The sequence below is a fragment of the Phoenix dactylifera genome, chromosome 6 (assembly GCF_051530095.1).
Source record: "Phoenix dactylifera cultivar Ajwa chromosome 6, Ajwa_hap1_PhDact_Kaust_v1.1, whole genome shotgun sequence".
Lineage (NCBI taxonomy): Eukaryota > Viridiplantae > Streptophyta > Magnoliopsida > Arecales > Arecaceae > Phoenix > Phoenix dactylifera.
In genome coordinates, this window is record NC_143195.1 from 37,943,141 (window position 1) to 37,966,623 (window position 23,483).

The following is a 23,483-nucleotide window of genomic DNA, read 5'->3' on the forward strand; positions in this document are numbered from 1 at the left end:
CTATGTTCAAAACTTTTTAACCTCGGACAAGTTGATTTGGGCCAAAGTGGGCTTAAACCCAATGGAATTGATCCAACTAATGTTTAGGTTGGTGGGCTTGCATCACACCTCCAGCTTCTCTCGCGTGAAAGTCACGTGGTCTACATTTAAAAAACTTTTATTTTGAAGGAGTATTTTTTTTTCTTTTTCTATAAAAGAGAAAAGCTCGGAGTGCTTAAAACCCTAACCCTCGCGGAGACGTCCGGGAGCTTCTCCTCTCAGAAAGGTGCGCCTTCTCTTCTTCCTCCCCGAGTGGTTCCAGAGTTTCTATCATTCCTTCTCTCCTATTTTGAGTCTTCTTCACGTTTCCTTTAATGTTATAATCGAAAGAAACGGAGACCTTTGGATCTACAGTCTCTCTCTCTGTCTGGGGTTCCGAAGGCTCCTCAAGAGGTTGAACGCACAGAAAAATAAATCTCTGGATCGATAGAAATTCTTATAATAAGCCTTACATCAGCTGAAAGAATCTTCAATTTTATTGGATTAATTTAATTGTGATAAAAGTTGGATCAGGGCGAAATCCGCGCACTTCGTTCTGTTTGAATACCATTTATTTATTTATTTATTTATTATTATTATTATTATTATTATTATTATTATTTATGTTGCGACTATCGGATTTTTGCAGAGTTTAGCATTTGACGGGGCCATGTATCTTCAATTCTACATAAATGAGAATGGGGACAAGGTTTACACCACCAAGGTAGCTCCTTTCGGTCTCTTTTGGCTCTGTTTATCGACTTTTATAGTATTTGCGACTTTTGATTTATTCGATTTATATTGGTATTTAGGTGATTATGTGGTTCTAGATTATTAACTGTTGTTCTTATAGATTTCTATGCAATAAACTTACTAGAGATTTGTACTATTTGTAAGATTTGCTTTCCTTGATAATATTATAGTGTCAGCGGCTTGGGGTTTAGGGTTGTTTTTTGGTTTTGTGTTTTAGTTGAAACAACAATGCATATAGCGAGGACTCCTGATGTATAATTTGCTGACGATAGCCCAGACATAATATAAAAATATAAAACTTTGCCCATCATCCTTAGAAAGCTAACCCCAGTTGTACGTAATAAAGCAATATCTTTTCAGTGTTCCATATCTATAGATGCAATATCCTTATATGTTTTTCTTTAGATCCCTTATCAGTTAGGCTTGAATAAATGTACCAGTAACTAATTTCTCTAAGTAGAGTAGTACATTTGAGGAACTTCAACAAAGGAGTTTGCCTTGCCAGTGCTAGTTAAGTGTGTAAAAAGCAGCATCCGTGGTGTTTTAATTTGAATGGGTTAATGAACATGGATTGGGTGGTTCTGGATAAGCAGCTTTATATTATTGGTAGCTAGGAAGGTTAATGGAAAGATTCCAGGGAAGGATCTATTGGAAAATGAAGTATGAGCAAAATGGTGTAGCTATTAAGTTGACAACAGGGAGTTTGTAAGGATATACTGGAATGGGATAAATGTGAGTAGTTGTGCATTAGCTTGCATTATTGCTATCAGGATAGTGATTTTGCTGTGTGATTCCATAGACCCTAGACTCAAAGCTCTTGTAAGTGATTTCTGCTAACAGGTGCAAGTGAATTGCGTGGGTCTATCAGGCTAAAAGGGTTGTCTAAGATTAACAACTGGATAAATCTTCCAAGTCCTTCCATTTAACACTTGACTTAGTGTGATGCTCCATAGTCGACTCCATTTTGATTGGTGAAAGTTGAATGATGATGATGATGATGATGATGATGATGATGATGGCCTCCAAGAATTGGACAATGAAGATTTAGACCTTTGTAATTTTTGCTCTAGTGGGTTAAACTAGATAAAACCTTCAACTCATCTGAAGCATAATTATGAGATCTAAAAATTTGTTTCATGTTTGGTCCTTTCATTATTTTCTGATATTTGGTCCAATGCTTATAATTTGAAAGTGTCTAGAAGCACTTTTTTTTCTACAAGTTTCAAGATGTTGCATGTTTAGTAAGTTTGGTAAACAAACATGAATAGCATGGCCTTGTGAAAAGGGACCTCAGTGTTTATCCAAGATAAGATGTTTATTTTGTAGGGGATAAGATAATAGACTGCCTATTTGACTTACTTGGACTTGATTTTCCTTTGCATGTTTTGATGGTATTCACGGCCCCAGCAGCAAATTTGGAAAGAACAAAATTTGAGGCAAAGTAGTATCTTGCTTTAGAAACTTTTAGAAAAAGAACGTGAGATCTGCATTTTGACCGAGCCTGCAAAAAGTGACATGTGATTCTTCTTATGAAGTACTGTGGAAAATAACCGTTGTTTCTCTCCCGTCATGTTAATCAAAAGTGAATGTTGGTTGTCAAGATAGTTATTTTAATTAAACCCTGATTTATTAGGTAAACTAAATGACCTAGCAGTACTTACCAAAAGATCTCCGATAGATCTGACATGTTTCACCTTTGTTTAAATTGGAACAAAGGGAATAGGATGTAGTCTTGTCTTCAGTTTATGTATCTGACTGTTCTTTCAGAAGTATAAGGTACTCAATATGATATCTGGAGGAATGTTTCTGGTCTAAGAATTTGCTGCCAAAATTGGTCTTCTACTTATTTTAAGGCAATTTCCTTTATTCCACCATGCCTTTTTAATGTCATCATCCTAGCTGTGCATCTGTATTGATAACAAATTGTCAGCGGTGTTGGCTTTAGTTTTTGAGTAACAAATTGTGTCAGTGGTGTTGGCTTTAGTTTTTGAGTAACAAATTGTGTCAATAGTGTTGGCTTTAGTTTTTCTTTTTTTGATTTTTGCAAGGAGGCACTTACATGTAGGTCGTTTAATGAATTTTTATTCCTTACATCTTGCTTTAATTGATTTATCATCATATTGGCACTCCACATGTTTATGAATTGTTTACAATTTTTTTATGTCAGTTTTTAGGCATTGCCTTTTCTATTATAAAATGTATATATTTTTTTTCCTACTGATATTGGTTGATTTTCTGCTTATAGAAGGAATCACCACTTGGTGTTGCAACACAATCTGCTCATCCAGGTACAGTAAAATGGTTTATCAGAACTTATCTGCTTGGTTGTTCACCTTTTTTTTAAATATTTTGCTGAAAATAAAAGACTAAAGCAATCTAAGGTCGCATTTCATAAACATGATGTCATGAACATCTCACCATTGAAGCACTTAAATAAGAAAATATTACCATTTGTTGCATTTTTCCTTGTTAATTACACATGCTAATGGCAATATTAAGGTATATTTTGCAAGAACGAAACACTCGAGTGTGAGATATTTGGTGCAATATCTCGATGAAGTCGAGCATGAAACTTGCGTGGCCTGGGAGGATTTTTCAGAAGCTGAACTAAGTTATATCGGGTTAATTCAATTGCTTATATTTTGGTTCGGACTAATTTTGCAAGATGCTAGTCTGTCTCAATTTGGCATCTAATCAGATGCATACTGGATTAAATGGGTATTGGGCACACTGCGTTCATTTAGATTATATTAACCTAATTGTTTTTTAGGCCCTAGATGGGTCATTATATGTTGGTGCACATGGTTTATGTAAGGACTAATGACTTGCACATTGATGATCAAATGTCGGTAAATGACCAATGAAACCCTCCAAGTCATTGCGAGTTCATTCCACAGCCCTCTATATCACTTATTTTTCCTGTTTTCCCACCCAATGTTCTGACACTGTCAGTTGCAATAAGGGATTGATGACTATGGTTATGCCAATAAAATTATTTGCCTGTGAAGATACGATCTGAATGTTGCCTCAAGGGACACACCCAGAAGTCTCTGAAGATTTTGGGTATTTGATGATGCATGGCTAGTGATGACGGGAAAACAAACTTGGCAAATCCCCATTAAAAGCCAGAATAACATCTGTATACATTGGGAGTGAAATACAATGTTGTTTGGTTTTGGGGGCCTTGCAGCAAGAACTAGTTGCTGGAAGACCAGATACAGTTCATCTTCACAGGTCACTCCAGCAAGTTATGATGGTTTGCTGTCACAGTTAAAAACATGTGGAATACCACAGACTCTTCTAGATGAAACAAAACCCATGCAACTTTTCTCTCTTTTTCTTTCCTTTTTGGTTGTGTATGTTTCCTGCAAGGGGGAACATTAGCTTCCAAGTGCTATCTTCATATCAGGAATTAGCATAGGAATCTGTAATCTGCATTCTTTTCATATTCTGCCTATCCTATGCATAGCTTCATTCATTTGTTATTGATGCAGTATAAAGTTCGCTAATAGTGTGCCTCACTCCTTTTACAGCTCGCTTCTCCCCTGATGATAAGTACTCCAGGCAGCGGGTTCTTCTGAAGAAGCGATTTGGTCTGCTCCCGACCCAGAAGCCACTGCCAAAGTACTGAGGGATTGATGCACGCCAACACCTTGGATATTGGACAAAATTTTTAATTCCTTCTGGTATCAGAAAACACACCATGCTTCTCGACTTGTGCCCGTCACGAAATTCGACCCTCTTGCCATGTCCTTGTATTAAAACATGGATTTGTGTAACTTTGTGTTAAGATCTATGAGCGGTTAACTGCTTTTTGTTGACGTCGTTCTGAAGGCTAATTTTGAGTGCATAACTGGTATCTGTATAATCCCTAACTATTTTGCCCAGCGCTCAGTGGCAATGCAGAGAAGTGATTTTGATGCTGGCCTAGCCAAACTTTGATATTTATGCTGATCTTTACCTGAAAATTGAGTAAAGGTAAATGTGATACAGAGACGTAGTTGTTAAGAGGAGCACATCACCGTAAAGAGTTGGCTGTGGATAAAAATAAATTCATAACTTTATGCGAGATGCTTTTATGGGTTGTTTAGATCGTAACAAGTCACTATATACTCTTATGTGCATGTGTCGCAGGATTACAAATAATGATAACTAGTATTGTTTCAATTAGGTCTGTGCAGTCCACGTGAGATGAATTGCAAATCGTTGTGACCGTCCATCTATTTGAGTAAAGGTTCTGTTATGCATGACGAGTCTCCCGCTTTCAGCATGCTTGGGGCTGCATAGCAATGGCTGGGTTTCTTTCCGTCTAAGGTTCGCGAACCATTCAGTTCGGGGTATCCCGAGCTAAATTATGGCTTATCAGGACGATTTCAGCAAAGAAATTGAAATGCTATCGCTGAGAAAGAAAGGGAAAAAAAAAGAGCGAGTAGAGAAGGGAGGCTGGCGGAGGATCGGCATTGGTGTGGATGGCGATGGTTCCGACCGAACTTCTGTTTTGTTCGAAACAGAAATCTGACTGTACAAATTTGTAATATTTAAATAAAGTCGGCGAGTGAAATAGGAGTTTGACTGCAGTCTCTGCTATCCACACTAGCATCGGCCTTCCTCTCTTCCTTGCTCTTTCTTTTTTGTCTTCCTTCTACGGTATTCTGTGTTAGTACAGGTCCGGCGGCATAAATTGACTTGTGTCGTCGGGCAATCAGCACGGTGCCTCTTGGCATCGCCCAGCAGTCCTGTTTTCATCGTTTTCTTTTTGTTACGGGTTGGCTTATGGGCTTGTAATGATGTGGTTGGGACATTGCATGGCACTTTGTACTTGCTCTCTACTCTAATCTCTCTCTCTCTCTCCCGACTTTCCATCAAGGCTGGTGTATTGGGCACCCCCACCCTGTGGTGCGGTAAAAGTTAATGTTAATGCTTCAGAGTCTAAAGATGAAGCAGGGCTAGGATATATTATTAGAAATAACTGTGGCATCGTGCTACTTCAAAACCCAGCCTACTTCGGTCCGTCGAGCAGAACTTCAGGCTTCTTGGAAAGGTTTGTTGGTGGCCTCTCAACAAGTTGGATATAGGAGAATTTGGTTGGAGGGAGACTCCTTAAGGGTGATTAAATGGATTGCTCGGTATCAGCAGAGATTGTTCATGCTGCCGATCATAGATTCTGGCAACCATCTCTCCTTCTGGATATTGCTCGTTGTGCTGCATCTGTTGATTCTTTCATGGTTTTTCCCCATATCTTTAGAGCAGCAAATCAGTATGCTGATGGTTTAGCTGGATGTTCAGAAATTGTTATTTTTCAATCTGCATTCTCCTTTCCTTTGAGAAATAAGATCTCTAGCTGCCGCTGACGAAAGTTTTTTGTTTTTATATGGGTCCAGCATCCTGTGGTGTAAACCCCTAACTTCTTACAACCTATCTTCTTGTTCCACATAGTCGAAGTCTCATGTCTTTGAGAGTTTTCTCTTCGAGATTGAGTGGCTAGAGTTTTTTTCTCGCTTTGCTACCACTATGAGTGTTGCCTCCTAATAAGCGACCAATGATAAGCTTCTTTCCTAATCGGCATCCAAAACGAGCATTCTTAATTCTTGATCAGCATCCGGCAGCAAGCATGCTTTCTGATTAAGTTTTGTTTTTGCTTCCTTGCCTACTACGTTCCAATGATCGGAAATGTTGGTGTACCATTTGCTGATTCCAAATTATACTTGTCCAATACTATTGATATGATTTCTTAACATTGTCACTGTTGATGAAGACTCATGTGTTTATATATAAAATTATGATAGCTCTGACCGTCTATCATAAAAATGATCCAAATCAGTACATGCATGAGAACTCTTCTTTTTAGAGGGCGATCAATTATAGTTCCATGGCCTGGCTTAGACTACAAATAGACAAGCTCGAACCATTAATAGACTAACTCAAGCCACAAAACTCTTCATATTAGTTCCTGCAACAGAAAATTTTAAAGGCATTCAGTTGCCTAAAAGATTTAGATTGCTTTTCTCTGGACACGTAGCTTTTTTCTGATGATTTATCAAAATCAAACTCTAGACCCATGGTGCCTCATAGTTATTCTCCTCTTTGGGTGGATATTATATTACTTAATGCTAGTTTGATAATTTTTTTTAAAAATTCTAATATGGCATTTAGGTTTTATTTAAATTAAAAATTTTGCTATGAGTTAAAGTGTTGGATAAAAATAAATCTTAGGGGATAAACATGGATTTTTCAAACTATTGGATGCAAGAATAATTTACCCCTAATCTCAAAGATTTTTATATTTTACTCATCAGGATAATTTTGACTTTTCACATAAGGTAAACGAAATCATTAATTTATATAAATATAAGTATAATTTTTACAAATTATTAGATATAGGTGTAATAAACAAAAACTCAATATATATATATATATATATATATATATATATATATATATATATATATATATATATATATATATATATTAAAATTATGCCTAGAAATCCATCGCAACGCGGTCCTGGATGTAGGCCGAGCCCACGTCACCGATGTAAATAGGTTGACGTGCACATGAAACCCTCTCTACGCTGTTTGGTCCAACAGGTCATGCAGCTGATCGCTCCATGCTTGAAATTAAAGGAAACGCATTGGATTTCACCCACTTTCACACCATCGTGGCCTCGCGTAGTCTTACCGACGAGTGCAATTTGGGTTAGTTGCTGCAACCTGAGGAAACCATCCGGTCACCCTCCAGTCATCTTAGAGGGAGAGAAGACCAGAGGGACGGGAGTCCGAAGGCTCCTTCCCTCGGCGCCCATAAACCCTAGACTAGAGGGAGGGAAACCCTAGATTTTCTCTTTTGGTCTCGCGGTTCCCTCGGATCCTTCTGATCGATCCGTCAGCTTTCCGGGCTCTCGATGTCTATATTTCCTTTGGCCATGGCCAGAAACCTCGGGCTTCTAGGGTTTCTGGCTCTGATTTATGCATCCCTGTCCATCCCCGGAGCCGCCGTTATTCGTCCGATCAATGAAGCCCACCGATCCGCCGCATTGGAGCTGTTCGTGCCTACCCATGGATCGTTCGGGAGGTTGGATGATTTAATTTACCGTAGAAATTTTTGCTTTGTTTCCTTTCGTTATGTTCAAGGTTTCTAACTGGTTTTGGTTTGTTTCGAGATTAGAATAAAATTAATTATGACCTTTCTAAACACACTTGACTCAGTAGGAATTCCTGTAATGGTTAGTTCCGTGGATCTTGCTGTTGCACTTGATCGATTTCTGAGTTTCTTTTTCTAGTTATCAAAATTCTGATTTTCTTTTCTTTCTTTCTGGTTTTTGTTTTTGTTGGAAGACATTACTGTGGTTTACGTTCGGCTACTAATGTGAATATTGATGTCTGCTTTCAATCTCAGAATGTTATGCCATCCCTTTCTCTTCCAATCGAGAAAGTTTGGACCTTTTTCTCTTCTGTGGAACGTCTAGTGGCAATCCATGCTTTTCCATATTAGACTGATTGTTCTATCTTTGTTAGTGAAGATATTTGGTGAACTTACATAGGATCAGATGCTTTGCTTCTCTTTGTTGCTCCAGTTTTTGTCCAACTGTAGAAGTTTTTCCACCTCATCTTTAAACTGCATTTTGCATAGGTGGAGACAAATTTGATCATCCACATTTGGATCGGTTTGTTATCATCCATTTTCTTGCCAAAGTTTTGAAGGAGTTCAATATGTTTGCTTTTTTTTTTTTTGAAACTTATGCCTCAATGTGAACTATGATTTTTTCTATCCCACATGGCAATTCACTATTAGTTTCTTGTTTTAGCAATGAATATCATTCTGTCACATGGAACATGTTGTCGAAGTTTAAACCTGAGAATTGCAGGTTGCTAATTTGCCTTGTATTTTACAGTTTAGAAGAAACATATGAGGCCCTAAGAACATTCCAGATTCTTGGAGTAGAAAAGAGTGCTGAAATAAGTCATGCAACATGTCCAGTTATTGTAGAAAAACTTGAATCATCATCTTCTATATCAAAGGACTTGTTCCATGCACTAAGGGTCAATAGCATCTTGGGATGCCAGATTGATGCCAGAACCATTGAGGTATAACCGTAAGCTGTCACACCAATTCCTTTTGAACACATGAGCCCATTTTTTAGATTTCTGAGTATTTATATGAGATCTTTTGCTGTCTTGTTGCTCCTATCCCTTGTAGGATGTTGCATCAAAACTTCAAGCTGTGATAAAGGATACAAATTCATTGCTTGACTTTCATTATGCTGTTGGAGGCTTGCTTTATATCAAGGTCAGAGCTCACTTAAGAACATGATGGTTTACTGTATTTCTTTTGTTCGAGCTATCTGCATATTGCATTTTGGCAGGAAATTTATGTATAACTGCATGGATACGCTGCCATCTTCTTAGATTATCCTTCAGCCTTTGACGTTTAACATTTTATTCTGACTTTAATTTGATGCTGTTCTGATGCAGGATCAAGGTATTAATGTTATTTTGTCAGATGGTGATGGTACATTTCATTCCATAAAGGTGATTGATATAACTATTTCTTTCCATACTTGTTCCTTTTGTACATTCTGGAAATTTTCTATTTATTTATTTCAGAAGTAGAGCTCCTTCAGTTAACTATTACATTATTTGCAGGCACTCAGTCAAAGTGATGGAAGATGGCGCTATGATTCCAATAGTGCTGAATCTAGTACTTATGCTGCTGGTATTTATTCTGAAGTTCTGATTTCTCGTGAATTCTGCTGAATCTAGTTTTCTTCAGAGAATTTGGATGCCATGCATAACACTTTGTGCAGAAGATTCTTATTGTACTTTTAAAAGCTTTTTTTGTTTTAGACAACATAATGTCAGCCTACTGTTGCTTGATATTGATTGCTCTGTCATATCTCATGTTGTTGCAGGGATAGCGCTGGAAACAATAGCCGGAGTTGTTTCATTGGCGGATAAAGTGGTGGATGAATCTAAGGCAAGCATCTATTCCCATAGGGTTTTTCTGTTCTTTTGTTTTTTCTTTTTTTGGGGCCAAGGTTTCATATTGTTGGATTTATTAAAGGCACGCTGAATAATTTACAGCAGCACACTCTCCTATATGTGTTCTAGATTGTGAGGTGATTTTTTTTTTTGTTAAGTTAATGCAAACTTATACTGCCAAAACCTTTTTGGTTATGGATGGTTTTACCGGCACTATTTATACTCTATATTTACTGAATATCACATAAGCATGTGGATTTGATTAGAGCTGCAGAAAGCCTTGCCTGACAGATCTTTCAGTTAGGAAGGCTTTGCTGGGTCATATGAGTGAGCACAAGCCAGGCTCAGTTGTTGCTGTTCAAGTTCAGCATTAATGCCATGAACAGGTTGACTCTTAAGTTGAAGCCAGGTGTTTATTATAATCTATGCAAGCTAGCTAATGTTTGAGCTCCAGTCATAATGGAAGCAGTCCAAAAGTGGAGCTTGAGCTTTGCTTTTCTACTAGAAGAATGAAGTGGAATGAGCTTGTTATCAAGTCATACCCAATTTAGTCAGAAATTACTTGATTGATTGTCACTCCTTCACTCCTAAGATTTAGTAGTTCATATTGACTTTTTAGATGCTGTTATAACCCCTTTTTTTTCTTCTCAAAATTGATGTTGTTTTTGAGAATGATGTGTGTGGGGGTGGGAATAGGTTGGGTGTGGTTAGGTTCTTATAGGTTCAAGACATACTATCAAGACTCAACTGGTTTGACCTAAACCTAACCCATCAGCAGGTCGGATTTCCCTGACCAAAACCTGATGGTGGGTCAGTCAGGTCAACCTTGGCTTTAACAGGTTAAGATTAGAGAGAACAAAGAAGGAAGAAACAGAAGGGTTGGGGAAAGAGGGGTGCAATGACTACGAGCTATGATGGGAACAAGTGTTATTTGGTGGCTGGCAATATTGAAGGGATGAACAGTGTCAAAATCGAAATCGACGACAGTGAGCAGCATGAAATCTATATATAGTGGTAAGTCACATGGGATTTATGGACATCTTTAAGCAATGTTGAGTTTTGCATGGTGGTGAGTGACAACGGAGTAGCAGGCAACAGAGGGCTGCATTGTGGGCTGGAGAATGGCCAGGCATCATGGAGATACTTGGGACTGGAGGATGGGTAGAGGAGCCAATAGGAGGAACGGGAAGCGGTGAGATGGAAAAGGAGAGGAGCGAGGTGGAGGAGAAGGGAGAGGAGAAGATGGAGCAGATAAGAGGCAGAAGTTTGGGGATTGTGGACAAGTTTAGGATCATAGGCACTCCATTCAACTTTCATACCATTTGAGCTATTTGATATGCAGATTAGAAATATCAGATTTGTGTATTGGGCTGCTGACTATGACCTGAGGGACCGGGCCCATCAACCTGAACCTGTCCTGAACCAAACTGTTGACTGGTGAAGAATGTCTGAGTTGTGCCCATGAACCCACTATGTGGGGTTAAACTGGTTGGGTCAGGTCAGGAAATTTAAATTACCACCAATATTTCTGTCCAACATTGATGTTGCTGCACACACTTTACAACAATAGATTTTTTTGTCAACTTTGATTAAGACCTGGGAGTGTGTCATTAATGCTTGTAATATTGATTCTTTATCATTCTCTTAAAATTATTTCATCAACTTTGATTAAAACTGGGAGTGTGTTATTAATACTTGTAAAATTGCTTCTTTATCTTTCTCTTAAAATTATTTTGTCAACTTTGATTAAGACCTGGGAGTGTGTCATTAATGCTTGTAATATTGATTCTTTATCTTTCTCGTAAAATTTTTTACAGTCACTGAGAATAACTTTCACTTCAATTCTTCAAACGTGTTGCACAATCATCATTCATGCATAGTACTTTTTCCATATTTTTACCATAATTTATTTATTTTCCTTTACTAGTAAGTAAACATTTGGCTATCATCCTGTCTAATGCGACTTCTTATTCTTGGCAGATAGGAATTGTGAAAAATGACATTGTTAAGCTGTTTGATAGCATTAAAAGTTATGGTATGTATGCATATATATTGCCCTCTTAAGTTCTTTTCATTTTCTTTTATCTTTGTGCATATTATATAATTTCTAATTTTCTCATCTATATTTACTCTACAAAAGCTAGTTTTGTAGAATGTGTTTTAATCTGGAAGAACACAACCTCTTGGCATCATTTTTAATGAATGGAACGTGTTTATCATAATCCATGATAATTCTTTATTTATTGTGAACTTAAATTTGTATATTCTTGAGAAGACAATTGGTTTCTATTTTCTTTTTGGGTCTTGGTCGTCAGACCTAGTCTCATGCCAATCTGCTCCTGCTTCCCTCTCCCGCCTATCCTGTAGCCCTTCAGCCTTCGCTTTTAAGTTTTACCCATATAATGGTCGCCTTGTATTTTGATGTCTGTATTCTCTGTCCAATAAATTTTGATGAAATGGGTAACTTTCCATTGGAAAAAGGTCTTACATTCTAACCTCTATCAGGCTTTTTTATTTTGAAAAAATAATTTTATTTTTTCTGGTACAGTTTATTTATCCAGATTGCTTCCAGAGATGTTACTGAATGCATTTCCATGGCAAATGAAACATACTACATATATCATCATTTCAGTTATTCATCTAATGTGGCAACAGGGCGATTTTATCATGGCAGTTTATTATTAAGTATTATTGTTGTATAGCCAAATCTTTTAAGATGAGAACAAGTTGATTATGTTGGATGAATCATGCTTTTTTTATTCATGAGATGTGAATCACTAAAAAAATGTTTTAGAAGATTGCTCCTCTGCTTGAATTTTTATGTCTTCTACTAATATCTTTATGAAGTTATCAGTTGGGTTTCTTTTATTTTTAGTTGATCTTAATAGCATATCTCTGATATAAGTATCTGCGGAACTTGGCTTAATGTAGATGATGGAACCTTGTACTTTGATGAGAAGCATGTTGATGCTAGTGAATATAAGGGCCCTCTTACAACTTCAGCATCTGTAGTACGGGGTGTTACTGCTTTTGCAACAGTTGCTTCTGGTAGGCTAAATGTGAGTCAAATGTTCCTAAGCCTATGGTATATTGGTATCTGCTTTATGCAATTTTTTTTGCCAAGTGCTTCTTATTTGACTTCTTAAAACAAATTTGCAGATTCCAAATGATAAAATGTTAGGCTTGGCAAAGTTTTTTCTCAGCATAGGAATTCCTGGCAGCACCAAAGACTTGTTTGACCAGATAGAATCTTTATCACGCTTGGAAAACAATAGGCAAGTAAAACATCACAATAGTTACCTGATCAGTTACCTATTTGTTTTAACTTTACTGAATCTACCAGCTTTTTGTACGTTTAAGTTTTCTTGATCAGTTGATCCAAGGTACTTGTTTGACCATAAATTCTGTTGTTTCTATAATCAGATTGATTGCTGTGCCTCGGATGTGTTTGCTGGCTTGGAGTATCAAAAATATGCTTGTTGGTTTTGCATATAGAATTTTCCACTGTTCGTAAGATATATATATATATATATATATATATATATATATATGTATTGGAATAAGCTGTGTCTCTCCTTGCATAACTGGAAGACTATCTGTTTGATTTCTTTGTTAATATCAGTTGTCATCATGTGAAGAGAATGTCAGTCAAAAAAAATTGTGAAGAGAATATATATGGAAAAATCATTATCTTCATATATGAAGTAAGTTGTCATTGGATCTGTATTCTAATATTAAAGTGAGTTTAGAAGAGATGGCTGATACAGCACTAGTTCTGGCTTGGAGTCTCAAGACCACTTGTTTAATTTTGCGAAGTTGTAGCTTGAGGGTTGAGGTATGTGGATAGCTCTTGGGATGTCTAGTATAGCTACATATGTTTAGAACAAGGGTTTTAAAGTCAGTGTTAGTGGGCATGCCATTCACATGCCAGCAGGGTTCGTGCCATGCTTTGCTAAAACACATGCGAAGCTGTGCTATTTTTTTAAAAAATAAGATTTGGAAACCTTTTAAATTAAATAGGCATTGTGTTGACCTGTGTTGGGTGCTAGTTTGGCCCAGGATACTACATGCCAGCTGGCACCTAAATCCTTTGTTTCAAACTCATACCTCTTGGTTTAGGTGCTTCTGTGCAAGTTGCTGCTTTTCATCAATGTTCAGCCATTTTTGTCTATCACTTGTTGATTTCTTGATCAACAATATCACATTGTTGTGAGGGAACTGGCTGCTCCAGGACCGGATTTTTCTTCAACTATTCTGTGAGACATGTGCAGAGTGGATAGATGGAAGAAAAACAACGATAATCTTCTGTTGTACTGCCAGTTCATTTCACTGGTGATCGAGAATGTTGCTTAAGTCCAGAGATCAAATTGATGTGGTAAATCTTATGATCGATGATGCATGTTCAAATCTAAGACCAGATTGATGATTTAAGGGCAGTAATCACCTCATGCCCTATCTATTTAGTGTTGACCTTTAGATTTGTTTTTGCTTTTTCGAAGTAGTGAACATAGCCTTAGATGTTCTTTCTTAAAACTTCAATCTTGGTTGTTTTAAAACTCTCCTCGTCCCTTCTGATCTTTTCACTCAAAAGTATTTCCGTCATTATAATATCCTTTGATCACATTTCTCTCATACCCTTATTTTTGCTAGTGACGGTGTAGGCTGATGTACTTATCTACAACTTTGTCCTTCATGGGCTTTACCCTATTTTATGACACGAGAACATAAACAGAAGTGGGAGTGAAGGTGAGGATAGAGGAGCATACATTTAGGACTCGTGTTTGAAGAGCCTATGAAGAATCATGCAGCAGTACATGCTGTGCAATTGCATGTGCATGTTTGCATGCTATACAATGTATGATGACGTTAGGCATTAACTTGGACTTATTTTGTTTCGCTTGTGCTTTTAACCTTCATATTTATTGGTTTCTAATAAGGATGCAAGTCAATGATACAAATTGTTATTTTGGGTTATCAACAATAGGATTAGATGGAAATTTTCACGAGGCATTTGTTGTATTACAAGTGATATTGTTCCTTTGGTAGTGGTAATGCATTAACATGTCCTGCGCTATATGTGCACATGTAGCTATAAAACTGGCAAAATAATGGGACGAATACAAATTGAGATTCCATATTCACAAAAAACGACTCTGTTTTGAAGAAACAGACTCCCTATAAGTTTCTGCCAGGAATCATGAAATTGTATTCCTGAGGTGGGTGTGCAGGGGTTTTGCCAGAATCCTTCAACTGCTGTTTTATCATGCTAGTCATCCGTGTCTGAACTTTGGCATAGTCATCTTAAATGAGAAAGGTTTTTTTTTAATCCCTGGTTTCCTTTGAAAATATCTGTGATGATGGTGCTCTCTTTTTGTTGATATAAGTAACAAACATCTATTTTTCCTACCCAATCATGCATAGGTACTAATTCAATTGCCTGCTTTGCCTGCTATAGGGTCTCCATTCCACTGATTCTTTCACTTCCATCTACGGTACTTTCATTAACCTCGAAGGACCAACTCAAGGTAACTGATTGCATCTCATTCTGCTGAGCTTTTGGTTGGCTTCTTTATCATTTATTTTTCTGCCTGCCATTTTTTATTATTTTCTCATGTTTTTCTCAGACTTAGAACCTGGTATCACCTCTCTGCTCTCTTTTCAACTATTTGCACAATTTTTTTCGTTGTTTTTCAACAGATAGCTGTAGGTGGTAATGTTCTTGATAGAAATGAATCTCAGAGCATGATAAAGGCAACCTGAATAGATGGCATGTGACATGTTAATTACAATTATGGTGTTGGAAGTTACTGTATTCATTTTTTTCTCCCCTTGGTTTTTTCTTGAAGGTGTTTTGGCAATGGTCGTAACTCGTAATCTTGAAAAGTCTTGGTCATTGAGGCTGCACTTGGTTTAGGAAAAAGTGGAATAAGAACAAATACCTCTTGTTTAGAATAGTTATCCCACAAGTTATTGCTATGTATATTTTGGATAAATTTCTATATAACTAGCTGATGATGATTTTATTCATCAAAGGAGTTGGATAGAATAAAAGAGGGTCGTACTCTAGGAACAATGATATTTCTGCTCAGTCTTAAACAGGTTTGAGCAGTAACTAGCCCACCAGCCATTTATTATGTATTAGAAAGTGAGCCTTGGTGCAACATAAGATTGCTCCATTGTGACCTGGAGGTCATGGGTTTGAAACACATAAATAGTCTCTCTGCACGCGGAGGTAATGCTGCATACATATGGCCTCCTCAAACCCTGCAATGGTGGGATCCTCATTCAATGAGCCACCCTTTTTAACTTTTGGTATCAGTAGGCCTCGTGTTTCTTATTGTTAAAACCTCTGCATTTACTTTGTGTAGTATGGTTACCTCTTTGCTTCATTACCAATATAATCCCAGGATAAGTGGTAAAAATCATTGAAAACAGTGAGCTATGAGCTTGAACTGAGAATAGCCACTATGGTATTATATGTTAAAATTAGCAGACAACAAAATAATTTTACCTTCATGGACATCCATTAAATTGCTCCAAGAAACAGTTAATTAGAAAAAAATTGATTAAATTTGTTTTTTCTTGATTTAAAGGAAGCACTTCTTTGAGCTTATTTCAGGTTGAGGTGACTACAGTGTTTGGTTCTGCAGCACCACCACTGACAGTAAGGATGGTGCAAGCTTCTCGTTCTGATTCAAAAGGCACCCCTGTCCTTGAAAACCAGGTAGCACATTTCATTGAATTGCTGATTAATACCTTCTGCTTCATTTTGATTGGTCTCTTACCTTTGTAGTTTTTATTGAGCTCCATGTATATGTCTGTTAGTTGAATGTCTGATTTAATATGGCTACTTCTCTTTTCCCTAGCTGACATCTGTTATTTTGATTATTTTTATTGCCAAACCTTGAGCTGAATGTTTTCTATTGCAGGAGCTCCAATTTGACTCAGAAAACACCATCCATTACTTGGATATCATACCGCTGAAATTAGATGTTGGAAAGTATACATTAATTTTTGAGGTATTTTAAGGATCTCCATTTGTTACATTTGTACTGTGTATTGATTAGCAAGGAAGTATCACCAGTGAGGTGGGTCGGTTCATATTGTGCAGATCTCACTTCATGACCCTGAGAATACAAATACATATGCTACGGGGGGACGCACTAGATTGATGGCATTTGTTACAGGATCTATCAAAATTGACAAGGCAGAAATTGGAATTTTAGAGAGTGATGCTGGAAATTCAGAGACATTGCAAAAGTAAGGCTTCTAATCTTCTCCCTGTACACAGATGCTGGGCTGCTATGATTTCCTCAGTGTTGAATATACAATACTAGTATAACAGTATTCGTCCTGAACATTTTAAACCTCAGAAGATTGAGGAGATTGTACTTAGTTTAACAACATAGAAGTCTCAATTTATATCTTGTATTCATTTTAAGACAGGATACTAAGTGTAAGTTGAGAGCATGAGATCATCAGGAATTATACTAATTGATTAGTGTTTTTCATATGTTGGCCTTTGCCCGTAGTCTATTTTATCAGTCTCCTGCTAGTTATGAATGTTTTCAAAGACAATAAGACATGCCAACTATTTCCTTCCTTGGTTTTCTTTTTCTTGCAGGCTTGGGACATGTCACAAAAGGGTATTATTAATTAACTCATCTTCTATCTCATGTTTTAACATTCTTTTTGCAGATTAGATTTATCAAGAGACAGCACACTTTCGCTATCAGCAAATCACCTCCAGAAGCTGCGTCTATCTTTCCAGCTAATCACTCCTCTTGGGCACAATTTTAAGCCTCACCAGGTTCTTAGGCTATAACTTTAATGACGTGTCTGGTAATGCTATTTGTTCATTTTGATTTGATGGAAACAATGGATTACAGGTGTTTCTCAAACTGAGGCATGAAACCAATGTTGAGCACATCTTTGTTATGGAGAGTTCTGCAAGGCAGTTTAAAATAACCCTAGTAAAGTTTCTCTCACCTCAAATTCTTTTGCATGCTTTGCTTTTTATTCTGTAGTGGCAGCTTATTGATGGAAAAGAGCTTTCTAGCATGAGATTTTTCTTTGATTGTTTAAATTTAAGTGTGTTAAAGATTTGGCATAAGTGCTATTATATGACAATTGTGCATATAGTTCTGAAATGAACTTAAGGACGTCTAAGTTTGGACTGGTCCTTGATAGAAGCATACTGTATTAATTTTAAATGATACATAAAAGCTTTGCTTTAAGATGAGCATAACTTTGATAATAAGGTTAATGCAGCAAAAAGGCGTCAACAAATAAATAAGAAGCTTACATGTAAGCATTAGGTTTAGGGAACATCTTCGTGCATCAGGCCGAAGGACCTAAGCTTTCATTGGTTACTTGTTTTGTTTGGATTGTTAGGCTGAGACTAGGAAAAACAAAATTCAGAAGATACAAAGAATGAATGTATTATAGACAATTGTAGGATTGTATCATTGATATTTTATCATAAATCACATGAATTATTTTTATCATTGCTATTCCGTGTAATAAAAGTTGATACATCAATATTTGTGTTTACCACCAAAGATTTGTGTCTTATCACGAAAACAAATCATAAGTGCCGAGACAATTTAAGCAGGTTATATATAAAAAATAGTAAATTACAAAAAACTTCTTGAGGTTTATGTTTGTTATAATTATACCTATTAGTTTGTAAAATCTACACTTATACTCAGCTAAATTAACGGTGTTAGTGAATCCGTTTACCTCATATAAAAAGTCAAAATTTTTTCTGAGTGAGGAGTAAATTACAAAAAGCCCCTAAGATTAGGGGTAAATTATATTTACATTCAATAGTTTGAAAAATATATGCTTATCCCCTTAAGGTTTGTTTTTATCCAATACTTTAACCCATCACTTAACAAAATGTTAGCCAAACCATTAACTTAAATTGGATCTAAATGCCACGTCAGAAAAAATTTAAAAAATGATCAAACTAGCCTTAAGTGATACAACATCCACCTAAGGAGGAGATCAGCCGTGAGGTGCCATGGGTCTGAGCTTGATCTTAATGAATTATCATAAAAGAGCCATGTGCCAAGAGAAAAACAATCTAAATTTCTCAAGTAAGTGGATGCCTCTAAAATTTTCTGAGAGTTTTATCGCTTGAGCTAGCTTGTCCATAGTCCAAGCCAGGCTATGCAATCGCAACTGATACACCCTTCAAAAAGAGAGTTCTCACGCATGTATTGATTTGAATCCTTTTGATGATAGGCTGCCAGAGCTATTATAGCTCTATATGTAGACATAGAAATCCTCATTCACAGTGACTGTTAAGAAATCATGTCCACAATATTTGACAAGTAGAACTCAAAATCAGCAAATAATACACCGGCATCTCCAATCTTTATGATGTGGTGGGCGGAAAAGTGAGAACAAAACTTGATCAGAAAGAACAGAGGCTGGTCGGAAAGGATGCTCGTTGTCGGATGTCGGTTGGGAAGGAAGCTTGTTGTTGGTCGCTTGTCATGAAGGAACATTTGTGGTGGGTTGGCGAAGTGGGAAAGAACCCCTAGACGCTTAAGCTCGAAGAGAAGAAGACTCTAGAAGACATAATACTTAAAGAGTTTCGAGAGTTGGAAAAGTGAAAGAGGAGCCTTATGTTCTTGTAGAGGTAATTTTGACTTTTTACAATAGATTGGTTTCACTAATGCTGTCAATTTAAATGGGTGTAAGTGTAGGTTTTTACAAAATATTAGGTATAAGTGTAATAAACATAAACCTTAGGAAGGTCTTTGTAATGTTATTTTGGTCATTTTCAATTTTTTTCGACATGGTATTTGGGTCCCATTAAAAGTTTACGGTTTGACTAACATTCTGTTAAGTTATGGGTTGAAGTATTGGATAAATTAAATCCCAGGGAGGTTGGGTGTAAGTGTAATTTACCTCTAATCTCAGAGAGGTTTTTGTAATTTATTTTATAAAAAATTATGGAGTTGAGTATTTTGTCAGACAAATATATCATGTTTGATGTCAGTGAAAGAGGATGAAACCATGCTGAAGCATATATATATTATATATATATATATATGTATGTATGTACGTATGTGTGTATGTATGCTTGTAATGTACGTATGTGTGTATTTAAATGAGGTAGGCCTGAAAATTTTGAAATGTTGTGTGGATAAAATTTACATTAGGTAGGTCTGAAAATTTTGAAATGTTGTAGATAAAATCTAACCATACCGTAGAATGTTGCTTTATGACTGAGTCATGGTAGATGCATGAATGTGTACCAATAACTTGAATGAGATTATAATTCCTATATTGAAGTTCGAGGCAGCATGTTTTCTTATTGGAAAATACTTGGCCGGAAAATGCCCCTTGCATGGTCCTCTTATACATGTGGATGTGGCTGCCTGTGAGAGGCTTATCCCTTTAAACCCCCATCTGTATCGTATTATTCCCAAAATTAGTGCTGGTTGTTAACTATGAGGTGCCAACCATGCATGTCCATGTTAGTGCAAAGCACCATTCATAAATGGCAGTATGTGAATATATGATGTTAATGGAATGTGCTTGCCTGTTCCAAAAGTCAAATGACTAATATTTTTTTATATTTGAACTTTTGTAGGACTTCCTTGGTCTAGTGGAAAGATTTTATTATCTTTCTGGAAAATATAAAATTGAACTTACAGTTGGTGACGCAGCAATGGTATTGCTCTTCTTGCTTCTTTAATGAACTTTACCTATTGATGCTGGCTCTTACAAACTTGTTTGTGATTATGCAGGAGAATTCTTTTCTACGTGCCCTTGGTCATGTTGAGTTAGACTTACCAGAACCACCAGAGAAAGCAGCACATCCCCCTCCGCAGCCTGTTGACCCATACCTGAGATTTGGGCCAAAACAAGAGATATCTCACATCTTCCGGGCACCAGAGAAGAGACCACCAAAGGAGCTTTCTCTTGCATTTTTGGCTCTTACTCTTCTTCCTTTTGTAGGATTTTTGATAGGGGTGAGTTTGATATTTTCTTTTCAAAATGATGCATTTCACAGACATAGGTAGCTTGGATCTTGTATTTTTAATTAGTTCTAGCATTATATCCAAGGATGCTCAGAGGAACTAGGTTTCCTTTATAAAAAACCTTTTTTTTCCGTGAAAATTAAAATATGGAAAGAACAAGTTTCTGGATTTCCTATCATATGCTCAAATAAGTTGGGTTTTTCAGTTTTGACGGTCTTGGGAGTTTTGGTTGAAAGGTTTTTGATGATTGAATTATATGAGAATCAGATATATATACTTTCTTCATCCAGCCTTGCTATTAATATAGAGGTCTTTTAGCTCAAACTTGAATTAGAAAGGTGAATTCTTCTTTATTGTCACCAAAAAGTTAATTATTTCATATGGTATGTTGTAATTGACTCTGCATTTTTTTGCAGCTGATGCGTTTAGGAGTAAACCTGAAGAGCTTCCCTTCCTCGACAGTACCAGCTGCATTGTCCATACTCTTTCATGTTGGTATTGCAGTTGTGTTGTTACTCTATGTGCTTTTCTGGCTGAAGGTCCGTTATTTCTCTCCCCTCGGTTGTGGTTGTATTATTTGATGGATACATATTATACTGAAGCTTCTCTTTATGGAACAGTTGGATCTCTTCACTACGTTAAAGGGTCTTGGGTTCCTTGGGGTTTTTCTGGTCTTCGTGGGTCATAGGACTCTTTCCTACCATGCTTCAACAACAGCTAAGCTGAAGTCTTCTTGAGTGGATTTTGAGAGTCTTCCGGCTTATATCAGTTTTTTAGGCTTCTTCAAGCACTGTAGACTTTAATCAGGAATTCATTTTTGTGCCAAGAGAAGCTAGACAGCAGTATATGCCATCTCACATTGTCTTGATGCTCGTTCTCTGTTTGATTGAAGATAACAAGTTATGAGATGTTTCATTAGCATATTCCCCTGTTTTCAAGGGACTTCAGTTATGAGATGCTATTTGTAATTAATGTTAATGCAATGCCAAATCATTGCCAGGCTCGCCGGATATATGCTTGTTTAGATGGACATCAATGAGGAGAAAAGCTGAAAGGCAATTCATCTTTTCCTCGAGCTCAAAGTTTTTTTTTGTCCCCAATTCTTTCTATTTTGAAAATATTGTATGTACTCCATACAACTAGGCAACATGAAAAAATATGCATTGGTTGCTTTGCAAAGTTAGATTTTTTTTTTATTCCTTAACTTTGTTGGAAATTCAAAAGCATCTCACTAGAACGTTTGCTAATAAGATGCTGACATGGTAAGCATCTCCAGCAATTAGAGAGGTAGCCTTTTCGGTTCTCAGGTACATTTATGTAGTGCTGACATAATAAGCATCCCCTGAAGAAGCGTAGTCGGTCTGTGCTTAACAATAGATTAATAACTAGTTTTTTTGTGAAATCAGAGCGGTCATATTCATTTCCAACGGTTATTTTAGCTTCTCTGACAGCTAGAAATATCTTCTAATTGGTTTTTGAAACTATAATTGAAAATATAAATATATGGAAACATCCCCAAAAAAAAAAAAACAAGAAGAAAGGGGGATTAAGGAGCCTGAGTGGAGGAGTTAAAAGAGAGAGTACAAATTAATCATCATTTTTTGAGCTTCTAGTTCCAACACAATAAATAGAGTAAGCAAGAAAGAGAAAGAAAAAGAATTGATTTCAAATCTTCAAGATTCTAATATTCACAGCAAATCAAGCGCGAGCTACAGCGAAAAAAATTCAACTTTTGTAAAAGTCATTGTGTATGTATTTTTTTTATTTTTGTTTAGTTAGGAAATCTTGTGTTGGGTTTTATGGTGTAGTTGATACCGTAAAAACATCAGCGGACTTGCAAGGTTGGTTGTATCCACGAACACCTAGGTTGCTGTCGATTATCCTAAAATATCGATTAAGTTTTGTTGAGCTTGGGAATCAGCAAAAAATTCCTAAGTATTATTGGATTTTAGGATTGGTTTAGCTGTACCAGTAAAATAACTTGGTTTTGATTGATTGCCAGAAAAAATCAATTAGATTTGGTTTTGAGCCCGAAAAACAACTAAGATGCAATCTTGCTTATAAATTACAGTGAAATTCTCAAAGAAAAAATCTTAGAGAGTGGACGTAGGTACAGAGTGAGCACCGAACTATTATAAATCTTTTTGGGTTGCCACCTTGGGCAGCATATGATCCGTTGGTGCCATAACCCATTCAAACAGTATTTCATAACCAGCATACGTAATGTCACAGTTTTTTGGTGCCATCAGTTCCTTTTTATTTCTCTAAGTATTGGATAAATGTGTCATGCCATGAAAACACAATCTGATCGAAGTCCAATATCGTACCGGGTGTATTTTGTGAAGGACAACTATAATATATGCATACATGCTACAACAGTCCCACAGGATGATGGCATATTTAGTCTTCAATAACAATGGACCTGAAACTTCCCTAAAGCATGCAAAAGCAAGTCATTCCAAATCTGCAATCTTAGAAAACCATGTATAAGCTTGCATGTCCTTTTGTTCCAAATACGCATAAATGAATTAGCTACAAAGGCTGCCCTATGAAAAAGAATGTACAAGAGAACATAGATTATGAATAAGGCGCATATGACTTATTAAATCACCTAAAAAAGAAAGTTACTTTCATAGTGAACAAAATTAAATCATGTAAAGTGGTTTATCCTAAAATAGTCGTATTTCCACACGTCAGAACCTAGCACTAACATTTGAGAGTACACATGTAATGT

General features: G+C 36.6%; 2 protein-coding genes across 3 annotated transcripts; both read left to right on the forward strand.

The window, feature by feature from the left end:
- The first annotated feature begins 174 nt into the window (after positions 1 to 174).
- Positions 175 to 4,701, forward strand: LOC103703934 (H/ACA ribonucleoprotein complex subunit 3-like protein). Of its 2 annotated transcripts, none has more exons than XM_039126441.3 (4): positions 175 to 265; positions 668 to 742; positions 3,017 to 3,059; positions 4,305 to 4,701. In XM_039126441.3, the coding sequence occupies exons 2-4, from the start codon at positions 689 to 691 to the stop codon at positions 4,400 to 4,402; spliced, it is 195 nt and encodes a 64-aa protein (XP_038982369.2). In that variant the 5' UTR covers positions 175 to 265; positions 668 to 688; the 3' UTR covers positions 4,403 to 4,701. The 2 variants fall into 2 exon arrangements, with proteins under 2 accessions (XP_038982369.2, XP_038982371.2); XM_039126443.3 differs by lacking the exon at positions 175 to 265 and adding an exon at positions 274 to 432.
- Positions 4,702 to 7,421: 2,720 nt separating this feature from the next.
- LOC103703935 (dolichyl-diphosphooligosaccharide--protein glycosyltransferase subunit 2-like) lies at positions 7,422 to 21,761 on the forward strand. The gene is made up of 19 exons (XM_008787013.6): positions 7,422 to 7,842; positions 8,663 to 8,855; positions 8,968 to 9,057; positions 9,243 to 9,299; positions 9,414 to 9,483; positions 9,680 to 9,744; positions 11,730 to 11,784; positions 12,681 to 12,808; positions 12,909 to 13,024; positions 15,205 to 15,274; positions 16,369 to 16,473; positions 16,679 to 16,768; positions 16,861 to 17,009; positions 17,448 to 17,559; positions 17,639 to 17,722; positions 20,359 to 20,439; positions 20,516 to 20,740; positions 21,166 to 21,288; positions 21,370 to 21,761. The coding sequence occupies exons 1-19, from the start codon at positions 7,673 to 7,675 to the stop codon at positions 21,484 to 21,486; spliced, it is 2,100 nt and encodes a 699-aa protein (XP_008785235.3). The 5' UTR covers positions 7,422 to 7,672; the 3' UTR covers positions 21,487 to 21,761.
- Positions 21,762 to 23,483: the final 1,722 nt, after the last annotated feature.

Coding starts and splice junctions, on each gene's coding strand:
- LOC103703934 (XM_039126441.3), top strand. CDS start 689: ATGTATCTTCAATTCTACATAAATGAGAATGGGGACAAGGTTTACACC. Junction 743..3,016: donor ACAAGGTTTACACCACCAAG/GTAGCTCCTTTC, acceptor TTCTGCTTATAG/AAGGAATCACCACTTGGTGT. Junction 3,060..4,304: donor AACACAATCTGCTCATCCAG/GTACAGTAAAAT, acceptor CTCCTTTTACAG/CTCGCTTCTCCCCTGATGAT.
- LOC103703935 (XM_008787013.6), top strand. CDS start 7,673: ATGTCTATATTTCCTTTGGCCATGGCCAGAAACCTCGGGCTTCTAGGG. Junction 7,843..8,662: donor ACCCATGGATCGTTCGGGAG/GTTGGATGATTT, acceptor TGTATTTTACAG/TTTAGAAGAAACATATGAGG. Junction 17,010..17,447: donor AATTCAGAGACATTGCAAAA/GTAAGGCTTCTA, acceptor TTCTTTTTGCAG/ATTAGATTTATCAAGAGACA.